At 46.0% G+C, this 15863-nt stretch overlaps 1 protein-coding gene across 6 annotated transcripts in view; it reads left to right on the top strand.

Annotated features, from left to right (window-relative positions):
• The window catches only part of GRIP2 (glutamate receptor interacting protein 2), a 314019-nt gene that overhangs the window by 248068 nt on the left and 50088 nt on the right, over positions 1-15863 (top strand). For 4 of the 6 annotated variants that reach the window (XM_068154133.1, XM_068154129.1, XM_068154130.1 and 1 more), the window contains exons 2-7: positions 716-796; positions 5243-5378; positions 6220-6380; positions 9190-9276; positions 9547-9622; positions 10050-10195. In XM_068154133.1, coding sequence (XP_068010234.1) covers positions 716-796; positions 5243-5378; positions 6220-6380; positions 9190-9276; positions 9547-9622; positions 10050-10195 — 687 coding nt within the window. The remainder of the gene's footprint in view (positions 1-715; positions 797-5242; positions 5379-6219; positions 6381-9189; positions 9277-9546; positions 9623-10049; positions 10196-15863) is intronic. The other 2 variants (XM_068154131.1, XM_068154128.1) reach the window with 1 other exon arrangement.

The following is a 15863-nucleotide window of genomic DNA, read 5'->3' as shown; positions in this document are numbered from 1 at the left end:
CAGATGGATGGCAATGAAATCTGCAGGAGCATGCTCCCTTCTCTGCAGAAAACCTCTGTGCCATACATAGGGAGCTCCCAAGATGTTTAAATACTTGAAATTCAGATTCCAACCGACGCAGGACGGTGCACTTGCAGTGCATAACACTATTTCTTTCCTCTGCCTTCTTGGTTTTTTTTACCATCACTTAAGGGAAGGTGCTCTCTGTGTAGTACAGAGGCTGAAACAGCAGTGGAAAAATGTGTCTTGGAAATAATGGGATCTATAAGAATAGGCAATTTCATTCAAGTACAGTGATTTAGTACCCTGTTAGTGTCCTGATGTATAACTCCATTTCCGAAGACTGTAAGTTTCTTCACGGACATAATGACAGACTTAAGGCTTGTGAGACTAATGCCACAGCTTCCTCTGTCCTCAGCTGTTCCACATAATTACAGGAGTAAGGGAATTTTGTTCTCTTCAAGCGGATTAACTGCAAGAGGAATAAATCAGATAATGCCATTGCCTTCTTGCTTCTTTTCCTCCCTCTCTGAAAAGCAAGACAGCCCACATCGCTATGGGCAAAGCCAGGGCTGGCTTCTTTCTTGCCTACAGTTGGTGATACAGATGTGATCCCAATTCCAGTGTCACCAGAACAAACTTTTTCAAGTGGTCTAGTTCTGTTGTTTGTTGCTTTCAGTACTAATTTCAGCTTCTGTGTTTGCTCTGCTCACAGATGATGGCCCGTACTCGAAGGGGAGCAAGGACTCCAGTGGGATGGACTCAGCCCTGGTCTCCAGGAGGCAAAGCATCCCAGGTAAAGGAAGAGGTCAGCTCCTGCTCCAAAACATTGGGGCATTCATTACAGTTTACATGGCTACCCTTAAAATCAATAACCACCCCCCCCAAAAATACCCACCCCAAAACCAAACCCAAACAAACACAAACCCCCTCCTACACCAGTTTTGGTGCATCTATCAACAAGGCTTTTGTTGGAGGACAGAAATGGACGGTAGTATCACAGAATCAACCAGATTGGAAAAGACCTCAGAGATCATCAAATCCAACCTATTACCTAATACCTAACACCTCCTGACAACTAAACCATGCCTCCAAATACCACATTCAATCTTTTTTTTTAACCACCTCCCTGAGCAGCACATTCAAGTGGCAAATTGCTCTTTCTGTGAAGAATTGTCTCCTTACCTCCAGCCTAAACCTCCCCTGGTGCAGCTTGGGACTGTGTCCTCTTGTTCTGGTGCTGGTTATCTGGGAGAAGAGACCAATCCTTTCATCCTTAACCTCAAATTCTATGGCATCTATACAGGGCCACCCCTCCTCCTCTTCTCCCTTGCCTGTCTTGCCTAAAGACCTTATAACCATCCAGTGCAGTGCTCCAGTCATGTGAATCATCTTACCATGTTTCTGTAATAGCAACTCATAGTTTTTCTGGTGTACCAAGGCTTCTAGTTCCTCTTGTTTGTTACCCATACTGTGTGCATTGGTGTACATGCACTTCAGCTGGGCTGCTTACTTCACCACTGACTCTAGTTGACCTCCTTCTGTCTGCTCTCTGGAGAGACTGGTTCCATTATCTATCCCCTTCAAACCTAGTTTAAAGCCCTCTCAATGAGCCATGCCAACTCTCATGCCAGAGTCTTTTTGTCTTTTCTAGATAGATTCAACCCATCTAGGTCCAGCAGGTCAGGTGCAGTGAAGATTGCCCCTTGATCAAAGAACCCAAAATTCCACTGCTGACACCAGCCCTTGAGCCATTTGTTGATAACATGGGTTCTCCTGTTCCTTTCAGTATACACCCCTGCCACTGAGGGAATTGAGCAGAAAACCACTTGTGCTCCTGCCCTGTCAGTCAATTGACTGAGAGCCTTGAATTCCTTTTTGATTGTCCTGTTGCCCTTCTTTTCAAGCTCATCACTGCCAGCTTGGATTACCAGGCAACCAGCACCAGAACAAGGGGACACAGTCTCAAGCTGCGCCAGGGGAGGTTTAGACTCGAGGTGAGGAGGAAGTTCTCGAGCAAGTCATTTGTCATTGGAACGGGCTGCCCAGGGAAGTGGTTGAGTCGCCGTCCCTGGAGGCGTTCAAGAGGAGATTGGACGTGGCAGTTGGTGCCATGGTCTAGTCATGGGGTCTGTGTTGGTAGGTTGGACTCGATGATCCTCGAGGTCCTTTCCAACCTAAGTTATACTGTGATACTGTGATACCAGCAATGGGTAATAGTCAGAGGGCTGGATTAGCTTCAGTGGTAACTGGACTCAGTGAGTGGTATGTTACTGGCCCAGTGACAGTCTGGCATGGAGGTGATGGTGGTGATGGTTATAGGAAACTAAGAAAGGACTAGTTCCTGTACTGGTCTGACACCTGCCAAGCAGAAAACAGCATCAAAGGAGAGAGGGAAGAAGCACTGACACATCTGAGCTCACCAGGCTGGAAGGAAGACTGGCAGTGTCTGGCAAGCTTCATATTTCCTACATGTGACTAAGTTTGTTTAGCTATTTAGTCAGTCACAGCAGACTTCTGCATAAGATAAATCTTCCTGTGCAGAAACACCCCCAGGGGCTGAGGAAGGGTTGGAGAAATGGTAATACATTTGCCTCTGTTGGTACAAGGCTTTGTCTGCCAGTGGCATGCCAACAAATTTGGATGGGCTGCTCTGGACAAATCATCTTCCTAATGAAGCCTGGGGCTTGATTTTGACTTGTGATTGTCGATGATCCAGTTGCAGGTTTTATTTTAGTGTAATGTAGGGGATGGGAAGGAAGTGGGACCCTCTTGCTATTGCTTCCTTATTCACCAATTTTTCCAGGGAATATTCTGCATCCTCTGGGGATTCTGCAACACATTGCCTCTGTTCTGCAGCCCTGATGGAGAGAGGCTGGCTCACCACAGCACATATGTCCAACAACCCCAACTCAAGACATCTCAGTGGGGAGGGCAGAATTCATGTGGGCTCTTTGTGCCCTGGGATGCTTTGAGCAGCAAAATCTAAGCATAGATGCAAACAGAAGAAATCTAAGTCTACTCTCACATGACACTTAAAGACTATGTCCTGAAAGATCATATCCTGCTTAATCAGCTCACTTTTACATCCACTTGTGTTTGTGATAGTGCCAGTGGATTTATAGAGACATTGCTCAAAATCCCTTATTGCTTACCTTGATAGATTGATCTTGGGGACTTGTCTTTGGTTTTTTTTCCTTCCCATTTTTGGAGCAGTGATTTCTCCTTGAACCCATAACAATGGGTAATTGCACTCTGGGAGTTCTCATTTGAAACGCTTACCAAGGATCAAAATTAAACCCATTGAAGAGCTAATGGTCTCCCCCTGTGGCACCATCTGTGTTGATCAGTCCTGCCTGTAGTTGAGAGGAAATCTGCAGGATGGTGCTGGATGCTGTTCTTTCTAGCATGGGTGGGGAGCCCCTGCAAAGTCTCTGGCAGCCCCTTGGATCTAGAGTTGGTGAATTGAAAACTAAGTTACTGCAGTCAGCAAGGGATCAAAACTGAGTTTAAAGAGCAGAAGCATTATGGGCCTGACATCTTACAACGAGCTGCCAGTGCCATGCTAAATGGGTGCCCAACAGTGCCTAAATGCCTTCCAGACTGGCTCTAGATTACAAAGAGGTTCCCCACTTGTCTTAATCAAGCACACAGATTGCTCTTGGAAGTAGTTTACAAAACAGGTAGTGCATGGCAGGACTCAGTGAGGTGCAATTTCTGGTGTCATCACGGCATTACACAAGGAGCAAAGTGCAGGTGATGAGGCACCACAGTGCCAAATGCCATCATATTTCTTCCCAGTGAAGGAGGATGGAGCAGGAAGCTCTGTACCAGCATGGCTCTTGTGTGTCAATATATTATTTAAGACACCCTGTCTTGCTCTGGACCTCATCATGTGTAAGAGGTTTCAAATGTTCCTTCTCCCAGTGGAGCATCTTGTTTAAGCCTGGTGGGGTTTGCTGTGCAAACAGACTCTTGAGACATTTGCAGTGTGGGCTTTAGTCCCCCACTGTGGGACTGCTCTTTCTTATGTACTGCCAAAGCCCATTACCACCTTCTCCTGCACTACCCTGAAGAAAGGTACTCTGTATCAGGAAGGCTGCTTTTCCTTCTGTAAAATTGTGGGGTAATTTGGCACACATGTGGAGGTGGATGGATCATGTTGTAGACAAATTCTGCCATAAAATTCTAAAAGGAGGCTCTGGCAACACATGAGAATCGTCTGATTTTCCCCAGGGCTAGTCCTCCTTTGAGCAAAGAGGGTGGGTGCTGTCACATGGAGTAATGTGGAGCTGCCTTTTGGGAAGTCCATAGGGCTCTTGGTCTTTCCCTGGGCTGTTGCTGGCTCTCCAGCTAACTTACTCCCCTCCTCCATGCCAAATACAGAGTTGGAATAGGGGCTGGACAAGAGTGTTGCCCTTGTAAGATGTATCTGGTCTGCAGCAAACTGATACAACATTGTTGGTGTGGAGTATGCACCTTTTAAACCTGGCTGTGCCATACATATTATGGCTGATAGTACCTGTGGAACCAGTTATGAAGTAAAAATTACTTTCTTCTTCAGTTCCAGCTGTAGATGAGGTGGGTAATGTGGAGGAAGTTTGACCTGGACCAGGTGCAGATGGGCGGGGTAACTGCTGTGAGTGAATGAACGCCATTCCTCTCCCCACTTCCCGTACTGATGGAAGGATCCCACCCTCTCATATAATGTTCTTCATGTCCCAACTGTATTTATGTCTTGTGGTATTTTTTTAGTCACAATATTTTAAAAACCACCCTGTTCTGTCCATCCAGGCAGCTACTGCAGGTACACAGCATCCTCCTACCTGATAACTGTGACTGTCTGCCTTGCAGCCCTTCTAACACTCTTCCTGCTCCATATCAAACATAATATCTGAGGTAGTGTCCCTAGACCATTGCCTGGATCCTGTTTTTTTGAGTCTTTCTATTGCTTCCAGCTTCAGCACATTGAAACACAATTTTTGTCCTCCCACAATCCCTCACTTCTCTGCCTTGTCCTGCTTGGTCTTGCCTGAAAGACCTGCATGCAAATACTTCCTTTCCACTGCTGTGGATCCACCAGGACACACTTCTGTTTCACAATTTCATTTTAAATAAACAGAAGCTAATTGTATAAATCATTCCAGATGTGATCTCCCACCACTGTAGGAAAAGGATGTACTTAGGATTGTGGGGAATGTGCCTTCTGATGAGGTGGTTGCCTTTATTGCTGATCTTTCAGAGGAGTTCAGAGGGGTCACCATTGTGGAGCTGATTAAGAAGGAAGGAAGCACCCTTGGGTTAACCATTTCAGGTGGCACAGACAAAGATGGAAAGCCCAGAGTCTCCAATCTGAGGCCAGGAGGACTAGCTGCAAGGTGAGAAAATGAAATAGGATGCAGAGAGCACAGTGAAACTGGAGGTAAATAGCTGCATGTTCTAGCTATTGAGTGAATGTGCTTGTAATTAAAATAGCTGGCACACAGCTCCCTTATTTCAAGTGCCCCAGAATGTAAAGTTGTTGCTTCAGTAAGTAGAATGTCTTCTATTTTGAGTTATTTCCCATGCTTTCTGCAATTATGCTCTGTGTAGGAATATTTGGGGTTCTGTGAAATTAGGCAGCCTTGTCAGGAGAGCTTCATGGTACAATACATCTTGATCAAGCTAAGTGGTTTAATACTGTATCCGCTCTGAATACTGAGTGTGTAAGTAACATTATTGGCTCAGAAAAGGAATGGGAGAAGAAAGACTCCAAGAAGCAGAGAAAGGGAAGAAGTAATTGAACAATCTTGGAGAAAACAGGCAAAAGGAAAATGTTTTCTATTCCCCTGCTGGCTTTTTTTTTATGTTGGTTTTTTTTTTTTCCCCAGACACCTCTTGGTGTGCTTCAATTTGACTGATTGCTCTACATGAATGGGAACTGAGCAACAAAGAGAGGTTGTGAACATGTAGACTGTGATTGTTGCTGTATGTACAGATCTGAACACTCACTGCCACGAAAGATAGAGAGATTTGGGTTTAACCCTTCCCTCTGACAGCAGGCAGGTGCAGGCAGACAGCTAAGATCAGCGCAGCACTGGTGGCATGTTTAGAAAGTCCCCCAGTTACAAAAGGTTCACCAGGCACTTCCAGGCTGAGCCTAGCAGAGACTTTGTGCTACCACTGCTTTTGTTTGTTGGTTTTGGGGTTTTTTTTTCCTTTTCTTTCTCCTCTTTCTAGAAGTGACCAGCTGAATGTCGGGGATTACATCAAGTCTGTGAATGGCATTAACCTGACCAAGCTGCGGCACGATGAGATCATAAGCCTGCTGAAAAACGTGGGCGAAAGGGTAGTGCTGGAAGTAGAATACGAGCTTCCGCCAGCTGGTGGGTGCCCCTCTGGTAACGCTGCTCTCTTTTCTTGCCTGCTCTTCATCCTGGGGTACAGATGGTCTCGCTTGTGGGTTGGCCACCATGGCCAAGGCAGTGTCCAGGGGTGTTTTGACGTTTTGCCTTCATCCGCTGGCAGCGCCGCAGTGGCTGCTGCAGAGCTGTGTGGGGTCGGAGCAGAGAGCTTTTTCCAGCACAGTGGGTGTCTGCTCATGCACACTGGCAGGAGATGGTTGATTAGGTCTCTCTTGCCTCAGAGTGACTTGGTAGCGCAGGCCAATCTGCCTCCTGATGCTGCTTCAGCTTGTTTTTCTTTTTCCTTTTTGGAGCATGGCTCTGAGTGGTTTTATTCAGTCTTAAGTGTGGATTGCCAGATCCACTTTTCTGAGCTGTGGCAAGTGCTGTTATTCCTCAAGATGCTTTGAAATGGGATGTGTTTTCAGAAGGGAAACTGAAACGGTCTGCTTTCCAGCTAAGGGGCCCTGGCAGAATCTGGCAAGGCCAACTTGTGCTAACAGAGCTTGTGCCCTGTTGTGGGAGACTCTGCTCTTGCCCTCATTTGTTTGTTCTGATTAAAACCAATTCCTTGATACAGTATCTCATCACAGCCTTTCCATTGTGAAAACAGCCTTCCCATTTATTACTCATTCAGTTACCCAGATCCATCAGAGGATGACTGGGCAGAAGAAATAGAACAACTAAAAATAAAATGACAGGAAAAACACAGCTAATGAAATCTAAACATTTTGCCCCAGATTGGAAGCTATCTTGCATTCCATAGCCTTGCTATAGCTGCTGCCTGTACATGAAAAGTATTGAATATATAAATGAACATATAGAGCCCTAAGAAACAAAAATATGTAATCTGAATGAGTTGATTCTTTATGCACCACGACCCTCTCTTCTGCTGTTAGTAGATTTTACCTTTTGCATACAGCAACCCTGGTAAAAAAAACCTTCATCACAAGTTTTCCAGGTTCTCCTGCTCACTGGAGATGGCACCTCTTAACCTTTCTCCTCAGCTGTCAGCCTGGCTATCAGGAATCTGATAAGCTGTACTTACCAGCTAAGGAGCAGTGCCAATACAGCCTGGCTCAATCAATAACAGTGAGGCAAAATGTCCCTACCTCTGAATGAGCAGGAAGTGCTCACTGAAATAGTAATTTCTCTCCAATGAGATTATTGATGCCATTTATGACTAATCCAAACAAAGAGGCACAGCAAAATGCAGGGAATTGTCAATTATTATCTTGCTCCAGTTCATTGTGGGCTTTTATCCGCAGTCAGGGTTTGTTATTGCTGTGTGCACTCTCTCATTTCTCTCTTTCCCTGGGCAAAGAGCAGAAATACAGTGCAATTCAATAACTTGTGCTTGTAGGTTTGAATTTGTCTCCCCACGTTATAACTTCATGCTTTAGAGGAGACTTTGCAAGTCCAAGTCTAGTTCTCAGGCCACTGTCTCATATTAGCTCTTTCATAAATAAACCAAGCCCTGTTTTGACACTAGTTTAGGTTTCCCTTCCCCACTGATCTTACCAAAAGCTGTTGCAGAACTTCATGCTTGGATGCTTAGGACAGAGATTGGATGGGTTGCAAATTCAGTTGTGGATGCTTTATACCCTTTTCTTGGTATGTGAGTATCACCACTTAGTTGGGAGCCCTCCTATGTCCTGAACCTTTCCCTTCTGGAATATACCCAGGCTGTGTCCCTGTTAGCAGTCTGTGCCCAGCAAAGAGGCTGCATGGGAGACTGTTTTGGGGGTTTGTTTGGCTTGCTGTAACTGGGCTGTCTGCCTGCAAGGGAGTGCCATAGCTTCACTGTATTTCTTTGGGTTACATTATGGGTTAGTATGACCCTAATTTGGGTGTAGGCTGCAAGCTCTCCGGGCACTTGGCAGTGAGGACCCGATGTGGTTAGTGAGGACAGTAGGGGATTTGCTTCAAAGACCTTCTCCTAAGCCAAGGGGAAGTGCTAGTGTGGACGTGCCCTGGGGACTCTTCAGCTCCAGTTTGTCAGGCTGAAGTCAAGCCCTTTTGTCAAGTCAAGTCTTTTTTCTGATTATCCTTGTAGCCATTCATCACACTTGGTTTGAAGATTAGGAATTGATCTTTTCAGAGTGGACTAGACTGAAATGCCACATGCAGTTGGGGATGGAGAAGCCTGGGAAATTGTCCCATATTCACTGCAGTAGTTCAATAAATCATTAAATAGCAGGGGATGGCGAGGGATGGAAACAGTTTATTTCTTTTTCTCTTTGCCTTTGTACAATAAATAGCACTGTGTATTTAACATAAAATTACTGAATTGCCCTTAGGATCAGTTTAAAGGATTCACTTAATCTTTTTTTAAAGTCAAAATATGAGAGGTAAGGAAAAAACCCAATCTTTTTCACTGAGGATTTGGGATTTTCATTTTCTTTAAGGTCAGCCAGTGACTTGATTCCTCATGCTGCAGTGTGTTTTTTTTCTAATAAGTTTCCATCTGTGGCAGCAGCTTCTGGCTTTGGAGTAATGCTGAATGTTAAAGCCAGTTGATAAATGGGACAGTATAACTTGAATGTCAGAGTATTAGCCAAGACCAAAGTGAAATGAGATGCACAACACTGGTGCTGGTGAAATCATCCTAAAACATGCTGGTTGGCTCTGACAAAGTTACACACATCTGGGTTGGGTTCTTCTTGCCTTCAGACAAGGAAGATGCAATGTGGGTATTGAACTGGACTTTCCTGTCAGTGCTGTTTGGATGAATTTTGGTATTATATTGCAGGGTGGTGTGAAAAGGTTTATTTGGGGGTAACTGGGTCTTCCTCTCTTCCTTTAGTGCCAGAGAGCAGTGCTGGTATTATTCCCAAGACCATTGAGGTGTCCCTCTACAAGGAAGGCAACAGCTTTGGTTTTGTTCTGAGAGGTTAGTAGCTACTCCAGTGGCAACAAGTGGGGACAAGCACTGGCAGAGGTGATTTGGGGAAAGTAAGATGAATGTAATAAACAGAAGCAAAAGCATGTCCTGGAGCGCATCCCGTTCAGCCTTCAAGGACTGCTGGCTGCCTAACCCAGGGCAGCCTTTTTGCTTTCAGGCTGTGTCAGCTGTTATGTGATAAATGTCTCTCCCTTCTCAGCACTCTCATTCAGATTTTCAAATCTCCAGTGACTTACAGCTCTCCCGGTTTGATTGCAGGGGGAGCCCATGAAGACTGGCACAAATCCAGACCACTGGTGCTCACCTATGTGAGGCCAGGTGGCCCAGCAGACAGGTAATGCTTGTGTTTCACCTCCAACATTTGCTTTTAGAAGGCAGACCAGCAGCTCTCACCACACTGTCAGGTGTTTGCCCTTGTCTTCCTTGCTGGTGTATCCCCAAGGCTTCTCATGCAGGTGAGGTGGAAAGACACAGGTGGCATGTGAGGAGGATGGATGCAGTGCTCATAGGCTGATCCATGTGTAGATGTTCTAAGCAGAAAATCCTCTTCCAGAGGCAGTTGTTTAATTAACCCTATGCAGCTAAAGAGCTGGTGCTTGGTTAGAAAGCAGGAGGCAGTCTGTCTGTTCTCATGCTGCTAATTTAATATGATGTGCCTGGGTCCAAGAAGTGTTGACTTCCTACAGGATCAAAGTATTTAACCTTTTAATGTAGATATTAAATATAAATACAAAATATTTGTTGTGTTTGATTTCCTACAGGGAAGGGTCCTTAAAAATTGGAGACAGGCTGCTGAGTGTTGATGGGATCCCCCTGCACAGCATGACCCACGCTGATGCCCTCAACATCCTGCGGCAGTGCAGCCAGGAGGCACTCTTCCAGATCGAGTATGATGTGACCATCATGGGTAAGGCCAAGATGGTTGTGGTGGCATTTTGTCTGACTGCCTGGAAAGTATGTGAGACTAGACACAGTAACTGGGATACTCAGTTTCAGTGGAAAAATCAGTGAGCAATGTGCTGCCAGCATGGGTTTAGAGGGTTTAGAGTTCAAAGATGGCTTAGTTAAATGTGTTTGAAATGCCCTTATCCAGTGGTGTGTTCTAGTAGGAATGATAACTGGTATTAGAGAAGGAGGAAAGAATGTAAGTGAAGAGAACATAGGAGAAGTCAGACTTGAAGGAGGCTGGAGTGCTCTGCCTGCTCTACAATACCACTATGAAATGTGTGCAGGGAATTGAGCTGCAAGCAGGCAGAGACTTGATGTGGCTGTGCCTTTGGTTCTGTATTTTGACCCTGCTTAATTCTGGAGCTATTCCCTTTCTTAGAAATGTTAGTTCAGGTCTGCTTCTGGAATAAACGAGGAGTGATCACTGACTGACCTCAAATGAGACAGAATTTCCTGGATGGCAGAACATGGGTATTTCTAAAAAGTGTTCTGCACAGTAGATATTAAGTTTGAGGGTTTGTGGTTTGTTGGTTGTTCCTTTCTTTTTTTTATGTTCAGTTTCAAGCCCTGGGAAAGGGTTTATTATTAGCTACTGTAAAGTAATTTTGAGCTGGCTTTGTGGCACGCAGCTGTTACTGCAGGGAGCGTCAGTAACAAGTTTAAGGTTACCACAGAGTCCAAAGCTGTATTGGGTCTGGAAGCTGGTTGAGCTCTGCATCAGATGTTGCATAGATGTCTCCTGAGAGGTTTCTGACTCCATGGGAGCAGCAAGCTGGATTAGGTTGGGGTCTTTTCTGCAAACAGGACATTAGAGTTTATAATCCAGTGAGGAGCAGGAGTCTGTGATATGAGATTGTTTTCCATTTTGTCAGTGAAGACATCTACAAATGAAAAAGAGCTGAGAATTCCAGAACTCATTCCATGTGCAAGAGGGTTGTACCAGGATAAGGGAGCTCTTTGTGCCACTCCTGAGGGTTTTCTCCTTCCTTTAAGTCTCCTTCTCCCAAGCTTTCCCCTTCCTTTCAGTGGAAACTCCATAAACATGGCCATGATACTATGTTGGGTCTCCCCTCGGGAAGGAAGCTGCCAGGATCTGGGCAGCCATATGCTATGTCGACACCTACTCTGCTGTGAGAGCAGGAAGGAAAATCCTGATCTCTCAGCAGTTGCCTGCACATACCCTGAATTCTGTCATGCTATAGGAGCATCTTCTCTTTAGAAGTTGGCTGGCATTCATGACAAAGGGGAAACTCATGTAGAACAGAAATTACCCAATCGCTCTTCTCTCCTCTGCTATATGATTGTGATCATGGTCACTCTGAAGCCATCAGTAAGGGATGCCTATTCCTCTTCTCACAGGCTGGTAGCCCTGCCAGGGGAGGAGGCAGCTGTGGTTAAAGGAGGACAGCCCAGAGCTGTCAAGTCTGAACAGTAGCAAGCAATTAATGGGGCATGAGAAATGTTTTTTTTCTGGGGTGTTGTTTCTTGTATGGTCCCCTGGTGCCTATGTTGCAGAAAGCTGACTGTTTTCAAACCTGACATGGCGCAAAAATAGCCTTAAAGGTGCCTTGGTGTTTCTTCTTGAGTAACTTGCTCACCTAAAACAGAGTGATGGCAGGGTTTTATGCAGTATTTCTCTGTCTTGTGTTTCCCTGCAGTGGACCACAGCTGGATACTTCCCAAGATGTCAAAACAACCCCTTTCAAAGATACTTTCTGCCTAGAGAGTTCTTCTCCCCAGCCCTGTAAAGGGATGTACTTGCCCTGCTTTCTTTTAAGGCAAGATGATGCAGAATGTGCAGCTTAAAACAATCTCTGCAGACAGCTTTGCCAGGCAACAGCTAATAACTGCAGTGGGAGATGAGTGCATCATCCCCACATCACAACTATTACAGACATTCTCTTAAAAGGGAAGGGAAGAGCAGGTGCTGAAGGTAATGTGGGGATGTTAGCAGCCTGAAGGGAACACTCCATTTTGAAAACTTGGTGAAAGGGCTGGGGGGACACATGGACACACAGTTCACTTGATTTATTATAAGAGCTGGTGACACTACCATGAAGTTGTGCTTGACCTGTTCATCTCCAGGGCAAATGGAGCTTTTTACATCACGCTCACTCTCTGCTGCAGCCCTAAGGACTAGGGTGGTGGGGCCTGACCCTTGAGGAGGGAAAGTTGTTTTTCTGAATCTTTCCTTGGTGAGAGACCAGGGCTGCTGTGGAGGAGTGTTGAATCACGGTGTTTCCCAGCTGGCTTTGTGGCTCCCCCAGCCAAAATTATGTGCTGAGGATGAGCTACATCAGGCCAGCCCCGCTCTCAGTGTGAGGGATGTGGCAGCTGCTTGCCTTCACCACTGAGCATGCCTGGCTGTCAGGCTTCCATGGGGTGGGGGCAGCACAGGATGGGGCCACAGCAGGCTTTTAATCAAATTGCCTGAGATTTCTCAAGGCCACTGGAAGAATTAAATTAATCTGCCATTTCCATTTAAAAGGAGTGCAAACTGGGCACATGCCTCCGTTGGGCACCGGGAAAATCTCTGCCCTTTGCTGATGCCAGATAAGCTTTGAAATGAACAGATGCTTTCCCATGGTGGCACTCCATCTTATGGGCCTTTTTGAAAAAAGGGAGTGGGGGGAAGGGAAAAACACCAAACAAATGCACTGATCAGCCAGAAACTGGTGGCATTTGAATAGTTACTCTGTAAATTAGCTGTGTGCCATGACATGAGGCACTGGGCTGCAAGCTTTTAGGGTTGTGACTCATGGAGCAGGGAAGCTTTCTGCCAGAGATGACAAATGAGCAAAGTGATTTGCTGTGTCCTTCTTCTCCCCCATTCCCCTGGCTGTCCCCTCTGCCCATTCATTTCTCAGATGAAGATCTTTTAGCCTGCAGGGCTCTTCTGCTGATGGAGTTGTAGGGCTGGTAGTGTCCCACAAATGGGTGACTCCTTGGGGTCTGTGGGGTGGCGGGGGGTAGGGCCTGAAGAGGGGCCTATGAAGTCAGATTAATCTGTGTGCCCATGAAGATGGGAGGATCATGAGCTGCTGGGCTGTGCCAGAAAGAGGACAGCTCCCTGGTTTGGTTCTTCTAGGAGGCTTTCCTTTTTTCTTCTCTCTTGCAAAATGCAGGGAAAAGACCATCCCTACTGGGACACCTCACTTATTCCCCAGGAAAATGCTCTTGATACTTTCCAGCTTAGTTACAAGACCCATCCCTCCTTAGGGAGGTGAGCCAAGCCAAGTAAGGCTCAAGGGGAAAAATCAAAGAAGGAAAAAACTCCCACAATATTTTCTCCAAAATAAGCTACTGCGAGGAAGATCATAGTATAATAGTATCAGTGAGGGTTGGAAGGGACCACAAGGATCATCTAGTTCTAACCCCCCTGCCATGGGCAGGGGCACCCCACACTAGGTGAGGCTGGCCAGAGCCTCATCCAACCTAGTCTTTTAGAAAACATTTGCCAGCCCTCATCTCTAAGTGGTGGGGTAACCAGCTCTCCTGTATCTTCTACACTGGAGTGTCTGACTGCCTGGAGCAGACTGTTTCCTTTGTATTCCTCAGGTTTTGCAGAGGCCTTTGTGTCCTCCTTGGTTCAGCCATGTGTACAGAATGGTGGGATTTGTAGTACTTGAGCAAACTTTGGTAGGCTTTCCTCTTTCTGTTTTGTTGGAAAAGGTTGCAGGGTTGATTAGACCTGGAGCGAGTCACCTGGTGGCTGCTGAATTTCCACCTGAACATTTGGGAATGGCTGGAATTTGGGTGTGGGGAGAAAATAATGCAGGCAAGATTTGAGGGCAGACGTTAACTGATCCAGGCCAGAGTTGCTGATACTGTATGCACATTTATCCTATGCCACCTAAAAAGAGCAGATGCCTTCAAAAAGATAGTGGGCTTAAGGGTTTACTTGGTTGCTAAAACTATTGTTTCTGAAGATGGATGAAGATAGCATGCATGCTTTCCCCCAAGCAATGTCAGGAGGTGTAACACTATTCATCCAGCAAAAGAGAATGATCTTCTGGACCCTGACTAGCCCCTAGAGAAGCATGTGTCTTATTTGACAAGTTATGTGTCAGCTCTGCCTCAGTTTCCCAGTTTCTAAAATGGTGCCCTCCTCTGGGAGGCAGGATCCATCACTTCCAAACCCTTACATGAAAACCTGCAGAGCCATGCAAGGCAGTGTATGTATACGTGGGATTTCTGTTCCTTGGTAACAACAGCCTAGAGAAATGATGCAAGCTGCTGTATCTGTAGTGAACTCAGTGTCACTGCCCTCAGCCATGCTGCTTCTGCAGCAGTGTCAGTTTTGGCCCTCAGTGCATGCTGAGCAGCATTAGAGTTGAATATCTCATGAATGCTGAGCCTCCACAACAACTGGTTAGACTCTCTTGGCGTGCATGAAAGGATCTTGCTCCAAGTAAGGTGAGATTTGTTCCAAGTAAGGTGAGATTTGTTGTGAAAGGCAGGAGAGTTGTGGGTGCCTTTTCCACAGATGCTGGGCATGATGGTACAGAAACATCTCATGGTGCCAAAGCAGCAGCACCTGTTGCCTCCCTTCGGTAAGGTTGTTCCATGGCCTGCCTTGGCCTCTCCATGTTTCTTTTTAAATTAGCTGCAGTGTAATAGCCTGGTGCTAATCATGCCTCACACATACTGCTAAATAGCAGACTCCTGACCTTTGATTGGAGCCAAATCTTTTCCTAGACTAATTAAGAGAGGCTTGGCTGGTATTTCCTGAACAAACACCTCTATAAAATGCATTTGGAGCAATTTTCATCTATGCCACTGGAGATGGGAATTAAAAGGGGTGATGGGGTGGCCTGCTCTGTGTGCAATGGGAGGAGGGACTGTGGGCTCGAAGCAGGACTGTGTTTTGTTACAGTATTGTTGATAACTCAGGTCCTGACATGGAAGTACATACCTAAAGCTTTCTTCTCACCAGCATGCTGAGACCTTCCTGGGAAACACTTGGCAAAGCCAAGAAGCTGCATAAAAACTGAGAGGAGTAGGTATTTTCCTGGCAAAGAAAGATCTACCATTCCAGCAAGGTTTCTCATGGTTGTATTTTCCTATGTCCTTACCCTCAGGAGGAATACCTTATTGCTGTCTACAGGTACCTGAAGGGAGGCTGTAGCCAGGTGGGGGTTGGTCTCTTCTCCCAGCAACCAGCACCAGAACAAGAGGACAGAGTCTCAAGCTGCACCAGGGGAGGTTTAGGCTGCATGTTAGGAAGACGTTCTTCACAGAAAGAGTGATTGGAGTCACCATCACTGGAGGTGTTTAAGAAGAGACTGGATGGGGCCCTTGGTGCTATGATTTTGTTGATTAGATGGTGTTGGATGATAGGTTGGACTTGATGATCCCAAAGGTCTTTTCCAACTTGGTCTGGTCTGGTCTGGTCTATTCTATTCTATTCTATTCTAACATCGAAACACTTGAACATGTCCATAGAGGGCAACAAGGCTGGGGAGAGACCTTGAACACAAGCCCTATGAGGAGAAGCTGAGGGAGCTGGGATTGTTTAGCCTGGAGAAGAGGAGGCTCAGGGGAGACCTCATTGCCCTCTACAACTACCTGAAAGGTGGTTGTAGCCAGGAAGGGGTTGGTCTCTTCTCCCAGGCAACCAGCACCAG

Source organism: Melanerpes formicivorus, unplaced genomic scaffold (assembly GCF_026170545.1).
Source record: "Melanerpes formicivorus ecotype bairdi unplaced genomic scaffold, bMelFor1.0.p_v2 SCAF_28, whole genome shotgun sequence".
Lineage (NCBI taxonomy): Eukaryota > Metazoa > Chordata > Aves > Piciformes > Picidae > Melanerpes > Melanerpes formicivorus.
Note: the sequence above shows the minus strand (reverse complement) of the source record. Positions and strands in the feature narration are given on the sequence as shown.